The sequence below is a fragment of the Setaria viridis genome, chromosome 1 (genome assembly GCF_005286985.2).
Source record: "Setaria viridis chromosome 1, Setaria_viridis_v4.0, whole genome shotgun sequence".
Classification (NCBI taxonomy): domain Eukaryota; kingdom Viridiplantae; phylum Streptophyta; class Magnoliopsida; order Poales; family Poaceae; genus Setaria; species Setaria viridis.
The window spans coordinates 32,274,069-32,291,613 of NC_048263.2; the positions used below are offsets into that span (position 1 = coordinate 32,274,069).

The following is a 17,545-nucleotide window of genomic DNA, read 5'->3' on the forward strand; positions in this document are numbered from 1 at the left end:
ATATTAGTTGGCCCATCAACTTGGCGAGTTCGGGTTGGGCTGGACCCTTTATTAACACATAACGGAAAAGGCCCGTTAATATCCCCGCTTTCCACTTCGAGAGGCGTAAATTTGGAAGTACGCGGGTGGATCCTACTCGTCTACTCCGTGGCGGAACCTTCGAGAACTCTTGAGAGTTGAGGATCCAACGCCGCTGGGCTCCTCCCAGTTTTATAAAATCTCGCCTTAATCCCCATCAAAGCCCCAGACTTTTCCGCTAGCGCCCTCCTCCGGCCCTCCCCAGCCGCCAAGCCATCTAGAACCCTCCTCCGGAGCTCGATCCGATCGGACCCGGCGCGGGCTGCTGCCGCCATGGCCGACGAGGCGAAGGCGAAGGGTAATGCGGCGTTCTCGGCCGGCCGCTTCGAGGAGGCGGCGCGGCACTTCTCGGACGCCATCGCGCTCGCCCCGGGCAACCACGTCCTCTACTCCAACCGCTCCGCCGCGCTCGCCTCGCTCCACCGCTACTCCGACGCGCTCGCCGACGCGCAGAAGACGGTCGAGCTCAAGCCCGACTGGGCCAAGGGCTACTCGCGGCTCGGCGCCGCGCACCTCGGGCTCGGCGACGCCGCCAGCGCCGTCGCCGCCTACGAGAAGGGGCTCGCGCTCGACCCCAGCAACGGGGGCCTCAAGGCGGGGCTCGAGGACGCCAAGAAGGCCGCCGCCGCCCCGCCCCGCCGCGGGCCGTCCGGGCCCGACGCCATCGGCCAGATGTTCCAGGGCCCCGAGCTGTGGAGCAAGATCGCGGCCGACCCCACCACGCGCGCCTACCTTGAGCAGCCCGACTTTATGCAGATGCTGCGCGAGGTGCAGAGGAACCCCAGCAGCCTCAACATGTACCTCTCCGATCCCCGCATGATGCAGGTGCTCAGCCTCATGCTTAACATCAAGATCCAGAGACCCGAGGCCTCCGAGCCGTCGCAGTCTACCCCGCCGCCGGAGCAGCAACAGCAACAGCAGGCGCCGCCTCCTGAGACGAAGGCGAGGGAGGTGGAGCCGGAGCCGGAGCCAGAGCCGATGGATTTGACTGATGAGGAGAAGGAACGCAAGGAGAGGAAAGCAGCTGCTCAGAAGGAGAAGGAGGCAGGTAACGCAGCTTACAAGAAAAAGGACTTTGAGACGGCGATCCAGCATTACACCAAAGCCTTGGAACTTGACGATGAGGATATCTCCTATCTGACTAACAGAGCGGCAGTCTACATTGAGATGGGAAAGGTGAGCCTATTCTATCTCACTAGTTTCATCCAAGTTAATTAAGGATCACATTTTGAGCTCTCACCATTGTTATATTCATTTTGCTTGGTTATGCAATGCACAAATCAGTAGTAGACTAGTGGTCGATCTTTTGAGGGACTAAGTGGGTGACCTGATACTATTGAGTGACTGTTATGAGGATTAATTACTTGATTGGATGCGCTTGCTAGTTAAGAAAATTGCTTAGTTGAGACGCAGTTGTATTGTTGCACATTGCTAGGTTTTAGGAGTAAGGCAGCATTATGCTTAGATCCAACTTTGAACTTCTGCCACGAGTTAGCTGTGTGACTGTGCATGACATATGTTACTATGTTAGCATATTTGGTTACTTTGATGGTAAGGCAGCATTGCGCCTTGAATCCAACTTTGAACTTCTGCCACGAGTTAGCTGTGTGACTTGTGCATGACATATGTTACTATGTTAGCATATTTGGTTACTTTGATGGTAAGGAAGCATTGCGCCTTAAATCCAACTTTGAGCTTCTGCCATGATTTAGCTGTGTGACTTGTGCGTGAAATATGTTAGCATATTTGGTTGCTTTGATAGTGTCTGGAACCTTGACTCACTTTTTGTAACTAAATTTATCCTTGGAAGATGTACTAATATTAATTTCTACCTGCAGTATGATGAATGCATTAAGGATTGTGACAAGGCTGTGGAGAGGGGAAGAGAACTCCGTGCTGATTTCAAGATGATCTCAAGGGCACTGACAAGAAAAGGAACTGCTCTAGTCAAACTTGCTAAGAGCTCTAAGGATTTTGATGTTGCGATAGAGACCTTTCAGAAGGCTCTAACTGAACATCGGAACCCAGACACTCTTAAAAAGTTAAATGAGGCTGAGAGGGCAAAGAAAGAGTTGGAGCAACAAGAGTACTATGATCCAAAGTTAGCTGACGAGGAGAGAGAGAAAGGTATGATAAGCATTATAATGTCATCTCCAGTACCTGTTGGTGGTGGCATTTAAGTTTTGTAATTTGTCTTATGATCTGTAGGTAATGAGTTCTTCAAGGAGCAGAAATACCCAGAAGCAATAAAGCATTACACGGAGGCTCTCAGGAGAAACCCGAAGGATCCTAAGGTAATTCATCTGCCTCTGTTTCTTACTATCTGACTTTGTTATACTGCATATGTAACAGTTGGGATTGATGCTGGGGAATTAGTGCCTTGGCTTGAACCTCGAAGAGCAGGGAGTGTAGAAGGGAGAATATTGCTGATTGAGAATAAGAATGATGATGACTAGAAGATAGGAGATTTATTCATTTTGGTTGATCTAGAAAGGCTTCTTGCTCTTATGAAGCTACTTAACTCTTAGCATTTATATTTCAATCTGGAACGTGCAATTGATTTAAATTATCCCTCTTTTAACTTTGGTCATGCTGAATTGCTGCTGTGTCACGCTTTCTTGCTTGTTGAACATTCATAGTTTCTTCCTCTTATCTACTTGAACTTTCCTAGTTTGATTCCTTGATTCAACATTTCAACTTGAACCATCTGCTGCTGGTCAGAACCAAAGGATGCCCTATGTGGTAACTAAAATTACACTTAATTTGAACATGTTTGCGAAATTACAACGCAGCAAGTTGCAGTCGCAGCACATAAGCTCTACAGGTTGCGGTTAGTTAACTTGATTGTAACAATGATGTTATGCATTCTTGCAATGTCTTGCGTGTTTGCGCTTTTTGCTACTTATTAGTTGATTCTGAATTGATCGATTAATTCCTGATCTATGTAATGATCTAATCCACGATATGTTTCTTAATTGTTATATATTGATGAGCAATGTTTTCAATCTTTGGTTGTTGTGTATCAGCTCATATGTATGTCACTCAGTCTGTAAGGCTGCAACTGACATTCAAATGTTCTTTATCTACAGGCTTACAGCAACAGAGCTGCCTGCTACACCAAGTTAGGAGCCATGCCTGAAGGTCTTAAAGATGCAGAGAAGTGTCTCGAACTAGACCCCACCTTCACCAAAGGGTACACACGGAAAGGTGCAATTCAATTCTTCATGAAAGAATACGACAAGGCCATGGAAACCTATCAGGCTGGCCTAAAGCTTGATCCGAATAACCAGGAACTGCTTGATGGTGTTAGGAGGTAAAGAAAGCTTTGCAATACCAGTAACCATATTGTTTAGGTGTATCTTTGCATAAGTTTACCAAACAGCTTTCTTGTTGGAACAGGTGCGTTGAACAGATCAACAAGGCCAACAGAGGTGAAATAAGCCAGGACGAATTGCAAGAGAGACAGGTAACCATACTGGGACATGCTTTTGTGTTGTTTGGTACCAGCTGCTTCAAGTTCGGTGTTGTTGACTGGTCCTCGTGCTGTTTCTGCAGAATAAAGCTATGCAAGACCCAGAAATCCAGAACATCCTTACGGATCCTATTATGCGACAGGTACCATCGAATCTGTGTGCTTTGTTGGAATCCTGGAGTCAAGCTGATTTATATTTGGCTGATAGTGATGTAACGATTCCTGTTTCGCAGGTGCTAATTGATTTCCAGGAGAACCCCAGGGCCGCTCAGGAGCACCTGAAGAACCCAGGAGTTATGCAGAAGATTCAGAAACTCGTTAGCGCTGGAATAGTCCAAATGAGATAATAAGAACGATGCGGCTGTGCACACCTGTTTGTGTCATTGTGCTGGGCTTGTTAATCCACATGCCCCCGGTCATATATCTTTCAAAAATGTAGCCGTGGCAGAAGAATCAAGTTATTGGGGGGCTAGCGTCTTTTTCCCTATTGGATTGTTGACATTGGATTATTCATATTTGTGGTACTGAGTTATAGGTGGCGACGTGTTTTCTTATCCTAAGCATTTCACTCCTGCTCCATGAACCGAAGGTGAGTGCTAGTCTGCTAGAGTAGTTGTAGTCTTGTAGAACCATTTCCTTCTAGCCAATCAATAGCAAAGTTCCTGCTTAGATGGCATATATGTTCGTGTTCCCTTTATAGCTTTATATACTCTGCTGCCTTCCATTTCATGCGATCCAACTGAGGTGTGGGCAAGGTTGAAATTTTCTAGTTCCCTAACTTTTGCGTGGATAGCACGGTTTGCATCGAGACTGAGGGATTGGTTGGTGCTTCGGAAGCGTAACAGCAGCCTGCCCAGCGGAGAGGGGGAGGTCGTGAGCCTGCCGGATTCTTGTCTGCTTCGCAACCTGGAGAGCTGCCCCAAGCGAATAGTAGGGGAATTGATGCAGCTGGAACAAATGGAGGAATGATATTGTGGGACCGTGTGGCGTTTCCCTTCCCCACGCTTGAGCGCATACAGTCTGTTTGGGCGCATACAACCTGTTTGTTTGAGCTGTAGTTTTTGAATATTTTTAAGAAGTTGTTGCTAGCTTTTTGTTCTGGAAAGTTAACACTAGCTTTTAGAACATTTAGAACATTGGGTTTTTTAGAAAATATAATATATCCAATAACTAATATTATAGAGTCTGCCCAAGTGTGGCTAGATGCGTTTCTGGTTACAACCTTATTTTCTAACCAAAATAAGTCTTCAATTAGTAATAGTAGAATAGTAATAGTTGGTATTATAATGTGTTTTGGTTCCAAATTGTTGTCTTTTGTGTTTGATTGTCCTACAAAACTTTTATTTGCCATCTTTCTTATCCCCATCAACTACACGAAATTTAGTGGAGGCAATTCTTTACACGTCACTAAAAAAGTTCTCAATTCCATATCTACCATTAGAAAAGTTCAAGCGGCTTTGATGCCATAGGTTGATTTTTTTATTGGACCTCAGTGCCATTGCCGTCTATTTTAGGGTGAACCGGAGCTCAAAGCGAGATGAAATGTCCATTTTGCCCTTCCAATCCCCTCCCACCTCTCCCCTTCGCATGATTTATGTTGTGTTTGGTTGGAAAGTGAGTAGGATGGAATGGTTCTCTTCTATACTTTATGTTTGGTTGGAGGGATGGAATGGCTCATGGTCGGAAGGACGAGGATGAACTGGCTCGCGTTCCGGCCGCACATGTCCGCGCCTGCACATGCTCTGGCCTCCCAAGTCTGCGCCTCCTCCTCACGCTGGCCACCGAGCGCCGGCCCGTGCGTGCGTGTGCGAGAGGGTGAGTCGGCGACGTCGCTCACGCCGTTCAAGTGGGGTCTAGTTCACCCCCAAATCCTAACTTTGGCACTATGCAAAAAAAGATTCCCCGTCACATCAAACTTGCGGTACATGTATGGAGTACTAAATGTAGACGAAATTAAAAACTAATTGCACAGTTTTGTTGTACTTTGCGAGACGAATCTTTTGAGCCTAATTAGTCAATATTTGGATAATAATTTACAAATACAAACGAAACGCTACAGTACTTTTGGCACTCCAAAGTTGGACAACTAAAGGGTGGGACGAGGGCGTCCGGGTGTTTTTTCGGGACGAGCTCGTCCCATGCGAGCGAATATTCCACTCGCGGAGCCGCTCCGTCCTAGCGCTCGTCAAGCAAACACCATCACGAGCGCAGCCGCCGGTCTCTCTGGACTGATCTCCTTTTTCATCTTGGGCTCGAGCTGCCCGAGTCCAGGACCCCGTTCTCGTAGGAATGCCTCCTCCTGCTGGAGCTGGAGGCGGTTCCTGTGAGACTCCAGCCCGTGGGCCAGTTGGGCCGGACCGAATTCAAGTTACTGTAGTGATAAAAAATACTGTAGCTACGAGAGATAGTCCCGTATCGGAAACGGAAGGAGAACTTTTGCGTGAAGCGAGGATGAAAACGTAAGAAAGTTAATTAGCAGGTGTTCTCCATCACGTGTACAGTGGCATCCTCCCTAGCTCGTTCAACAGCAGGAGGCGCTAGAGGTGCTTGTGGGTTCGGGGCAAAGGGAGGGGATCGGAGGGAACGGAGGCCGGGAGGGACGGGGAGCAGCAGGCGAGCCGGGTCACGAGGAGAACGGAGCGTGCGTTGTCCCACACGCACATGGTGGCTAGCCATCGTCGAGAGTCTGCGCTGCCGCGGTTCGTTGCTCTGGCCCGAGCACCTCCGCTGCTGGTACATCCTCCACTCCTCCGTTCCTCTGTCTTGTGCTGGAGCCGTCGCCGACCGGTGCCGAGGCCACGCCCGCCAGAGCCACTGCCGCCCGATGCCGAGGCCGCGACCGCCCGGAGCCTCCCCACCTGATCCGGCCATGGCTGGCTTGCTCCACCCTCGGCGGCATGCAAGGATAGCGGCGCCATTTCCTATCTTTGAGCACAGACGAGCCCAACATGTAAGAGGGTCATTTTGGCCATTTTCATAAAAATCTGGGGTCCGTTCGCTTCAGCTTATAAGTCGGCTGAAAAGCTGAAACGGCTGATTTGTTGTGAGAGGAAAATACTGTTTGATGACTGATAAGCCGGCTGAATAAGCTGAAGCGAACAGGCCATTCCTAACGGCGAGTTGTGGTGACGGATGTAACGGTAGTGGCACCGAGCTCAATTAAAAAATCAACCTACAGCTTGAAAGGCGCTGGAACTTTTCTAACAGTAGATATGGAATTAAGAATTTTTTTAGCGGCATGCATGGAATATGCTCCCTTTATTATTCTTTTCCGGTACAAATCTGATTCATATACACACACTCGTGCACCAACGTTGCACGTATTCTTCCGGAGGGAAATGTGAGCACCTGTACCAAAAGTACGAGACTTACCCGAACGTGGGAAATGTGAGCACCCGCAATAAAAGTACGAGACTTACCCGAGCGTGAGAAATATGAGCACCCGCATCAAAAGTACGAGATTTACCCGAGCATGATTGCTCCGCTCACGCTCATTTTCCACTCTAAATGGACATGTGGTTCCTAAACTTTGCAAGTCGTCCCACCACCGCGCAATAATCAACCATTTTCTGCAATTTGTTCGAAGTAGTAGCTCGGTCGTCGTATGTACTTGTCGAAACAGTGTGCATTCTCTTAGTCTTAGATGGCACATGACAAATAAAATTTGAGATTCACCCTGCCCAAATTTCATACCCCTGGAGGTCGGAAAATCAGCGTGCACAAATCAAAAGGATTGCAATGTCATACTAGAAACAGTGCGCAGCAGGTACGTCGTCGTTTCTTTTTCTTGCCCCTCAGCCAGTACCTGGGGGCTGGGGCACGTAGATGCGCTTGTAGCCGTTTACGCTAGAGAACCATATATGTTTCGGTCACGCATTTGGGAGATCCACGTTTCTCGGGACATGCACTCACTCCACGATCACGTTCTGTCTCTCCATCCTCGTGGATGCGTGGTCTCGCCGCAATCGCAGGGGCCGTTAGTTTTATGCCAGCCATTAACATGCTTATATATAAGTACGGAGTATATATATCTGAGTTCTACGAGACCTACTCGTGCCCGGCCATCTCACATGGTGACATGGAGTTAGTACCTCGGATGCTGTTCATGTTACCCGACAACTGCATTGCTCGGCGGATTCTTCCTCGATCGATCTCATGGCTGCCACCCGAGACGGGCTCTCGTGGTCGCGTGGCTCCCCTGTGGACTCTGGTTGCTTGATGCTCCATGACTGGCAAGTTCCCAGAACATCTTTCTAGGCTGATTGAGAGAGATCTGCTGCGTGCCCCGGTCCCTGTCTCGCCCGTCCACGATCCCCGAGCTTTTTTATGTTTCGCACTCCGGTTGCAGCGCTGCTTGCGCGAACACACGCGACTAAACAAATCCATCACGGCTCGCGAACGCGAGGAGAGGGCGCGACATCTGAGAGCGCCCGCCGGCCGCCGCTGCCGTCGGCGTGGACGGCCGCGGCCGTGCCGGGCGTTCGTGACGCGCGCGTCCGCTAGTGGTGGAGTGGTCGTGCTGGGTGCCACGGGCAGGATGCCGTACTGGTACGTGCTCGTCTGAAGTCTGAACACACGGGACGTGCGTCCGGCACGTTGCGCGTGTGCCTGCAGTGCCGAGGTTCTTGCGCAAGTGCATGCGGTTTGCTCGGGTCTCTCCAAGTAAATACGTACGCGCTGGCTGGAGTCCTGCAACTTGAGCCCGTGGTACCGTGTAGTGTGATTGCTTCTGACTATAGATTGCTCAGTTCGTTCGCAAATTCAGACATATACTGTAGGAGTGTAGGTCAATACAACACGAAAATGCTATGGCAAAGATTAACAAAGCCCGAAAGGGCGCATTGACATCGAATTCAGAGAAGTACTATGGTGTAGTGTACTCGTAGATGTTAACACGACGTATCATCAGTGATCCGTTCAATTCTCCACAGTGCCACTATGTCCAAGTCAGACGACGATGGAGGACAGTGCAAGTCACTACGAATTCTAGTATCTAACGATGTAGAGTAATGTAGAGTATAGTGCTTCCAAGTGCGTGACGGGCCATACCAAACCCCCGTGCCCAACGTCGATGTCATATACCGATGGTTTGTTTATTTACTGACAGAGAGAACGTGGCATGATTTCACGCGGACATGACCTGCGTCTTGAACGCCAGGCTGCACAGCTTGAGCACAGCGAACGTGACCGCCATGGCGAGCCACCCTCCCAGGAGCACGCGGACCCCGGAGCGAACCACGCTCGCGCCGCCCAGGTACGCGCCCGCGGCGCCGAACCCCACCAGGCCCAGGCTGCTGGACGCGCACACCGCCGCGAACCTGCCCGCCCACGGCCGCACGAACCCGCCCGACAGCAGCGGCAGCGCGGCGCCCGCCGCGAACGCCAGCGCTGACGCCGCCGCGGCCTGCGTCGGGCTCGGCAGCCCCTCCTCCTTGCCGCCGCCGCCGTCGTCGCTGCTGCCGGCGCGGCCGCGCTCGGAGTGCGCCACCTGGATGTCGTACTGCGCGTACACGGACACGAACTCGCCGATTGCCATGCTGCACGCGCCGGCCACGAGCCCCGCCAGGCCCGACACCAGCATCGCCCGCGCGCCGTCGTTGACGGCGCCCACACCGATCATGAGCGACGCCACGGAGACGAGCCCGTCGTTGGCGCCGAGGACCGCGGCGCGGAGCCACTGCGCGCGGGCCAGGTAGTCGACGCGGCCGGCAGCCGATGATGACCCGTGGCCGGCCGCCGCTTCGATGTCGCCCGCGGCGACCCCTCCGTGCTTCGGCTTGGAGGGGAACTGCGCGGCGTCGGAGCTGAGGTTGGGAGCCATGTGGAATGGAGGCACAAGCGCAATGATATGCCGAGATGGGAAGGAGCAGCAGCTCAGCAGCTGCAGATGGATCGGAGAAGGTAATAGATGGAATGTGGAGGCCACACGCTTCGATCCGGTGGAGGTATTTATAGGGAGAAGGCGATGGCTCTGGGGATCAAGATGCTCTCGTGCGAGCTACAAGTCTTGGTGCAAACCATCTACCCGTGCAACCTTAAAAATTATAAATCAAGACTATAAGATACTAATCCAATGGACAATGTTAGTGGTGGAATTATTTTGCAGTTAAATCCTCTACCCGCTGGCCACTAATGGTTTGCACAAGATACGTTCACTTTTTACCATGACGACCGGAAAAAAGGAGGCCAGGCAAGGGTTTGGATTCGATTTTTCCGGGCTCCGTTGAGCCGGGTGCATGGCTCGTCGTCGCAAGTCGGCGTGCAGATCGCCAGCACCTGGCTCGTGGCTTCCGACTCCAACTGCCAACGCTTTTTCTCCGGGAGTAAAATACGAGAGGAAAGAAAATGCCCCAAGTCTGTATGGAATAAGGCTACTCCGGCGTTCCTCCTTTACTAGCTTAGGCCTAGGAGACAGGTGTTTGAGCGTTCGGTGCCCGCCGGCCGTGTGCGCGTCATGCCGGCCGGCGTCAACGCGCCCAAGAACCCATGATCTCAGCCCGTCATAAGTTTGTAGTAGTAGTGTTTGGCGTGTGTTCTTGGAAATTGTTTGTGACACCTTGCAATGCCAAACAGTTCTAGTCTCTATATTTGGAGGGCACCACATCAAAGCAAGCAGCATGACAGCCACGATCATCTACTTCCTGATTTTTCGTAGTTCCTAGGCTTTGCGAGATTTAAGCCGTCTTTAATTTAGCAAACCTGAGTGAATTTCAGATTCATTATGTGCAGTAAATCCATCCAGATATCCAGTGTCCGTTAAGCATTCCAGTTACGAATCGATAGCTTGATGTCCGCTCAGATTGTCAGGGTGTCACCACCATCACACAGTGGTTTCAGTTACATGGATTTTTCTTCCCTTTGATTGCAAAATCTCTCTTCTCGCTATAATATTTCGTTAGCTTCTGCAAACAGTTCGACACGCACATCGGCACATGGAACGCCCGATCGCCCTGCCAAACTGCTAGCCATATTGGCAAGCTTGATGCTGCATCCATACTCGTCCTCTCACTCTCCGAATTAGATAGTAGTGTTCGGGGAGTTTACGGGAACTACAGCGCAGCTTGTCTCATGAACGATCTGTTATGTCATAGCAAAGTTCCTTCTTAGTTCTTACTCATAACAAGCAAACGGGATAGAAAGTTTCAGGAGGGGAAAAAGATGCGTGGTGTTGCTTTATTCTGAGAGATGTTTCTTCGAAGGAAGTCACACGTCTAAAGAGAGAGTATAAGAGGACGCTAGTAAGAAACGGAAATGAATAACGAGCTCTTGGTTGCATCTCGAACCTTCAGCTTGGAATGAAAAAGGAACGACCCAAGTCCTAAACTGGGATAGATCACGCGGGATCTGAAGTCACTCGCTCCGTTATAGAATGATCTATAATTTAATTTAGAGCGGAGGGAGTATAAACGCAGAAGCTGAAAGACGGAAATCAACGTCCCGAGAAAGCTCGTAACTTTTGCTTTTCGGGGAATACAAAATTTGGGTCGTACCCACGACCGAAAGAAAAAAGTTCAAATGTTCCATTATGAAGGCCAGAGGGTAGATTAGACTCCTGCCACCCCGAAAGAAAAAAGTACAAATGTTCCATTATGAAGGCCAGAGGAACGTGGGATGAGGACCGAGGTTCAAGCCTCGGCCGATCCACCCCGCACTCTAAAGGGGCGCAACCCGCAGGAATCGAACCCAGGCCATTCGAGAACATCAAAATTGGGACACTTTAAGTATGGCCTTTGCAACTTTAAGTATGGCCTTTGCATTTGTACCAAAAACAATGATCAATCTCAGTGCCACCAATAGGCTAGCACAATCCGAAAATTCTAGGACCAGGTTATCAGGAATTTAAGATATCAGAAAGCGAGTACAAACAGCTCCAAAAAAAACGAGTCAAGAAACAGGTTGATAAATTGAACTTAGTAATATAAATACTATAGATAGAATCAATAAACAATTTGCCATGATCGATAATTCCACACGCCTGAGCGCTGTGATCGTCACAGGCTTCCAGCGACAGGCTTCCAGTTTGTTCAGCTTGTATACAAACACTATGAACAAAGGTTTAAGAATCAGAAGCAATTTCCACAATAGAATCAATGGCAGCCTGGATATTCTATTTCAGAAACCAGCGCCAGTTGATTAGTTATTTACATTGACAAGTCCAGAATATGTTACCAAAGCTCACCATATAATCAACTCTACAGTTTGGATTCTTCACCAGTTAAAGAATATGGAATCAAGGGCAGTATTGGCGCTAGGGTTTATCCAATGAATCCTGCAGCCTAGATCTACTACGTGCTAGCAGGTTCTCCTTTATTTCTCTGAAAGATTCGAGCTCCTCAAGTGCGTCAGATGTCCTGCGGGACATGAAGGAGCTTGTGCTTCCAGCTTCAATAGATTCGGCCCTTGATGTATGAGTTGAGTAGCTAGAATCTCGCAGTGGACGTGCAGACTTTAGCAGGTGGACAAGATAACCGACAGCAGCGTCTTGTGATTTATGGGATGAGGAACCTGCCTGATCCCCGACGTCCTTCCCACTGCTACTCCTGTAAAGTGCATGCAACAGAATCAGAAAGATTCACTCATGAGGATTGCAAAGGTTCCCAAGCAATATGATCATTGGACATATAAAGAGGCAGCCTATGTTGCTTACTCCCTCCGTTACAATAGTTCCAAATTGTAGGTTGTTTTAAATTGTAGGTTGTTTTGATTCTTTTATGTTCGTAGATATTATTATGCATCTAGACATACGATATATCTAGATGCATAATAATATCTATGATTCTAGAAAAGTTAAAACAACCTACAATTTGGAACGGAGGGAGTAAGTAACACATTGGACAACAAAAAAAATTCGGTTGGCACATGGAGTACAGAATGATCCAGGAAATATGAAGTAGGAGCCAAAACATACCCTGGTCGGGAATCTGGATCAACATCATCAACAGCGAAAGGAAAATCCGCGTCATCAGTATCATCCTGCATAGACAATCTGCTTGAACTTCTTGAGAACCCGAGTCGTGGTGAACCACTAGAAGAGAAGACACCAGAGAACCTGCCAGATTCATCCCTACTGTCCTTAATCTGCACACAGACAAAAGTGTTAAAGCTAATCAATTCAGTGAACATGTAATACAATTCAGGCACTCAGTGTAGCTTCGTAAGATGCACTAAATGATTGTCTAATACTCCTTGGTCTACATATTTGACGTTTTGGATATGCATGATCTCCAATGAGTACCTTTTAGCACTAACAAAAATATATTCGTAAAATCCAATAAAATTATGAGATTCTAAAGTATGTTCCAGGACAAATATATGCCTATGATTTTCATGTACCTATTAATATCTGCAACGCTTTTTATAGTCAAAGTTTCTCAAGTTTGGCCAATCTTTTCTAAAATGTAAAGTGTTTGAGGCATGAGGTAGTAGAACAAATGCATGGAGCAAAGCATAAAACAAATAGTTATGCTAAACTAGAATTCAACAGGAAACTGAGTTACACTGGCAAGAACAGGTTGCGGAGCTTGCAAGAAAAATCAGGAATTAGATTATAATGCTAGTCTAAAGGTATTGTCAAGGTGCGGTTTCTCAATCAGAAATGGTAATCCAGTTCCAAGGAAAGACATATATATGGAAAAGAAAAGGTTATAGAGATAGGCAGATGCACAGACAATCTCTTGATTCTTTAGTATGGCATCTCAAGAATTAAATCAGCTTCATGCATTCCCATGGCAATAGTTGAGCCATGACTTCAGCTCTTTCTACTATTATAGAACCCTGATTGGCCTTCCTTAATAATATTCTAAAAATACAAAACCGACAACAATTTCTGTGCATGAGTATACATGGACTTTTATTTGGAGTCGCAGGATGTAGCGAACATGGAAAACAACACATCCACTGGCAAAAGAGTACTGTTACTTTGTCCAATTTGATAGTTCAATATGACCATGCAAGCTTGGCTAATCACTAAATCCTACTAAACTTCTTCGCTATAAAAGGGATCTTGTCCATATCTGTCTGTTGAATTTGAGCTGTTCCTAAATGACACACATAAATATCAAATTTGAATTCAGACTCACAGTCACTTTCAACATTGAAATTTTATTCCTGGTGTATCTGAAATATATCAAAAAATCTTTAAACTCACCATCGAGAGCAAACTAAAAGCCCATTTACACGTGATTGAGAAAAAAAACTAGTAAACAAGGCATGCTAATGGTTCTAGCAATAAATTCTGAAGATGAACTGAGGGACTCAACTATACATGAAGGGCTTCATCGAGAAACTAAATGTCGATCAGTTTTTTGTCCTAAAAAAAATGTCGATCAGTTCTTTAAGATTTATCATGGAGCTGCATACTGGCTTCCAGTATGAGCTATGAACATCGTACTGAATGGCCATCAAACAAATTGCCAGCTAAACTTCAAAACAATTGCATAAAAGAATAATGCGCAATATGTTGCTAGCAGCACCTTAGAAAATCGTAGCGCTATGCTATACACATGCTGGAGAGAAATTAATCAGGTGGTGTAACACTATCGACAAAATCAAATTGGTGCAGCTAGGCAGGGAATATCCAATACACAGGATGATCGGTGTATGTGTATCTAAGGAATCCTACCACACCATTGCAAATACTATAAGGGCATGTTTGCTTGCTGTCCGTGTGAGCTGTTCCAAACTGTTGGTCAGCCAAATCAGCCGCCCATGAATCAGCCTCGCATGGGCGCAAAAATACACTGTGCATAGGCAAGCCTAAGAGCAACTCCAAGAGGCTGCTAATCTTACCCCCAATATTTTTTTAGGAAAAAAGAGAGAAAAAATGAACTCCAACAATCCACCTAAACCTTCCCCAATTTTTTAGCGACGCTAAAAAACAGCCTGCCACCACGTATATTTTAGCGTTGGCGTTCCTCCCCCAATCCTGATTCCCGCACAGCCGCGCGTCCCTTCTGATGGGCCTAATACGATGACGTGGCCTGTGTTTGAAAGGTTGGGGGCTATTTATTAGCGATCTGCTGTGGACTGATATGTTTTTGGGGAAATTTTTTTTAGGAGAACCCCCAATACATAGTTTTGGGGAAGAATTTTTTAGGATACTCTTGGAGTTGCTCTAAACACGGCTTCGGTTCAAACGTTGTCCTAGCCCATGTTCAATGGTCAAATTTTGGTCAGGCTGTCGCAGGTGCTCATCCAAACACATCCTAAATCTGTGGAGGGTGAATACAGAGAACCCTAGTTTTTTTTTTACATGGATCGAATTTTATAACAGTTAACAGGATCCTAACTACGGACAGTCTCATGATGAGAGGAAGGCCAAATGAGACTGTATTACTGTATTCACAAGTAGAAACTTGACATTTAAATAGCTTGGTTTCAAGCATACAAGGACAAGCAATACAGACTGCAAGACTGCTAGTTCATGGTGACTAAATACATATCCAAAGAAAGATGGTGAGATTTTAGAGGGCCTATCATCTACACTTTGTGGAACATTTGGAAAGAAAGAAACATAAGTATCTTCCAAAATGGGGCAAAAAGTGTCCTTCAAATAGCAAACCAAGTTCATGACGACATATGGCTAGTTGAGCCAGAGTTTATAGCTGCTCTAATTTTAGCATTGTCAAGCTTTGACCTTTGCCAATGTGACAAACAGTAGTCAACCTCTGCTATTGCTGTGGGCTTGCCATCTCTTTCAAGTCTAAAATCAGTACTGACCTTGCCAGATAAAGAAAATGCTACTCTGATTAGCCCCCCAACAGTTGTGAACTTGTAACAGCTCTTAATTTGAAGGCCTGATGAATGAACACACTAACTAAATTTTAAGATTCATAATTTGCAAACAAACCAACAGAGAAGACTTAATTTTAACAGTATGCCTTTCTGATTTTGCACAAGTATTCTTATCTACAAGTCTTTCATTGAGAGGAAAAAAGAATGAACTTAAATGCTCACCGCACTATCCTCTAAACTGCAAGGTCTCATTCAGATGTTGGGATATGATACTTCTTTACAGTCCCATGCTTTCAACTAAGCAAATAAACATCGTGAATTAATTACGGACAAAAGCAAGTAATCACCTTTGAACCAGATGGCAAGTTAGCATAGAGATCGCCCATCCGGATGCCATCTGCCCTCTTGAACGACCGATTGGCCTCAGTCAGGGACTCCTGCATCCCTGCCTCCCCTCGCACACTCTTGGGCGAGGGTGGAGGAAACATGAAGGCTCGGGTGGGTTCCGACATGTTCCGATGGTGCACAGGGCCCCTGCCACCGCCCACCTGCGGTATGCTCATTGGCGCAGTCTCGCCGCTAAACCGCGAGTGCAGGTATCCAAACGTGGGCGGCGAGGGCGTGGGGGACGCGTAATGGGTCGGCGGCGGCGAGAATTTCGCCTGCTGCCCCGGGGTGTGCGGCCAGGGCGCAGGTGACGCCCAGCTGCTGGGGCGCCGCAAGGGCTGCGAAGAGGGCGAGCCGGCGGCCTCCGTGAGCGAGGCCGGGAAGGCGCGCATAGGATCGGCCGCCGGGCTGCCGACGTAATCCATGATGATCGCGGCGGGCGCGAGGGAGGTGACCTCGAAATTGAAGGCGGCGAGGCTGGGGCGGTACTGGACGGAGACGACGAGGCGGCCGAGCTGGGTCTCGACGGGGGCGAAGCGGTTGGTGCGCATGGCTGCCTCCTCGGCGCGGGAGAAGGGCGCGGCGAAGGAGCCGACGCGGTGGCCCATCTCGTAGTTGTACACCTGGCCAGACGCGCAGAGCGTGCGGAAGGCGCGGTAAGCTGGAAGGAAGCGGAGCGCGGCGTAGAGCGACCGCAGCAGCGTGATGCAGCGCTTGTACGCCCGGTTGACCGCCAGCCCCTCCCCCACCGCTGCCGCCGCGGCGGCCGAGGGCCAGGGCTCGCACGCCACGGTCCACCGCTCCACCACCTCCTCCGCCCCGCCGCCGCCGCCCGACGGGGAGAGGTACACGTCGACGACGAGCGGCTCCCCGGGGGACGGCTCCGGCAGGTGCTCCGCCGCGGGCGGGGGCGGCGGCGAGTGGAGCGGCAGGTGGAACCACCTGTCCCGCCTCCTGAACGCCGCCGCCGTGGCCGCGGTCGCCGACGCGTGCGGGCGCGGCGACCGCACGGCGAGGATAGCGTGCAGCGTCTTGTGCAGGAACTGCGGCACCATCAGCTCCGCGCCCGCGCGGCCCCCTCCGCTTCCGCCCGCACCCGCCGAATCCGACAGGCTCGCCATTGCCGATCCCGATACCGATCCCTCCCCAACCCCGTAGTTGCAGCAGCAGCAGCAGCAGTAGTCAAACTCGACCGCGAGCCGCCGCCGCCGCCGCTCTGCATGGCTTCATAAATCTGGCCCGCGCGGGTGACCGGGAGGCGCGCGATCGAATTGGGAAAGGAGAAACAGATCTGCGAGCGAGACGACGGGGAAGTTGAGTTGAGATGAGCTCGTGGGGTTGGGTTGCTGCCGGGCTTGGACGAGGAGTCGTGAGGGATTGGGGATGGATTCCGCCCCGGTTTTGAATCCGGCTAAGGCCTAGTTCGGCAGTGCCGGATTCCGGTCTGGTTTACTTCCAGACTCGGTTTGGTGATGCCACCTGTACCATTTTAGAAGTACTATTGTAGAACGTGTTTGGATACGATGGGCTAAACTTTAGTAGGTCACATCGGATGTTCGTATACTAATTAGGAGAACTAAACATGAGTTAATTACAAAACTAATTGTACAGATGGAGTCTAATTCACGAGACGAATCTATTAAGGCTAATGAATTCATCATTAACAAATGGTTACTGTAGCAGCACATTATCAAATCATGGACTAATTAGGCTTAATAGATTTGTCTCGCGAATTAGACTCCATCTGTGCAATTAGTTTTGCAATAGACTATGTTTAATACTCCTAATTAGTATCAAACATCCGATGTGACAGGTGCTAAAGTTTAGCGGGGTGTATCCAAACACCCCGTTAATCTGAGAAAGATTAAATTCTGC

The 17,545-nt window shown here is 48.8% G+C and overlaps 3 protein-coding genes across 3 annotated transcripts; 1 reads left to right on the forward strand and 2 right to left on the reverse strand.

The window, feature by feature from the left end:
* The first annotated feature begins 242 nt into the window (after positions 1–242).
* LOC117864214 (hsp70-Hsp90 organizing protein) lies at positions 243–4,104 on the forward strand. Its single transcript, XM_034748243.2, has 7 exons — positions 243–1,254; positions 1,917–2,205; positions 2,287–2,372; positions 3,168–3,391; positions 3,478–3,544; positions 3,634–3,693; positions 3,784–4,104. Exons 1-7 carry the CDS (start codon positions 352–354, stop codon positions 3,895–3,897), a joined length of 1,743 nt encoding a protein of 580 aa, XP_034604134.1. The 5' UTR covers positions 243–351; the 3' UTR covers positions 3,898–4,104.
* A 4,216-nt stretch (positions 4,105–8,320) lies between these two features.
* On the reverse strand, positions 8,321–10,035 carry LOC117866988 (vacuolar iron transporter homolog 2). Its single transcript, XM_034751299.2, has one exon. It carries the CDS (start codon positions 9,369–9,371, stop codon positions 8,676–8,678), a length of 696 nt encoding a protein of 231 aa, XP_034607190.1. The 5' UTR covers positions 9,372–10,035; the 3' UTR covers positions 8,321–8,675.
* A 1,415-nt stretch (positions 10,036–11,450) lies between these two features.
* Positions 11,451–17,113, reverse strand: LOC117864265 (autophagy-related protein 13a). The gene is made up of 3 exons (XM_034748307.2): positions 15,631–17,113; positions 12,459–12,628; positions 11,451–12,090 (listed from the first exon to the last, which is right to left on the reverse strand). The coding sequence occupies exons 1-3, from the start codon at positions 16,789–16,791 to the stop codon at positions 11,799–11,801; spliced, it is 1,623 nt and encodes a 540-aa protein (XP_034604198.1). The 5' UTR covers positions 16,792–17,113; the 3' UTR covers positions 11,451–11,798.
* Positions 17,114–17,545: the final 432 nt, after the last annotated feature.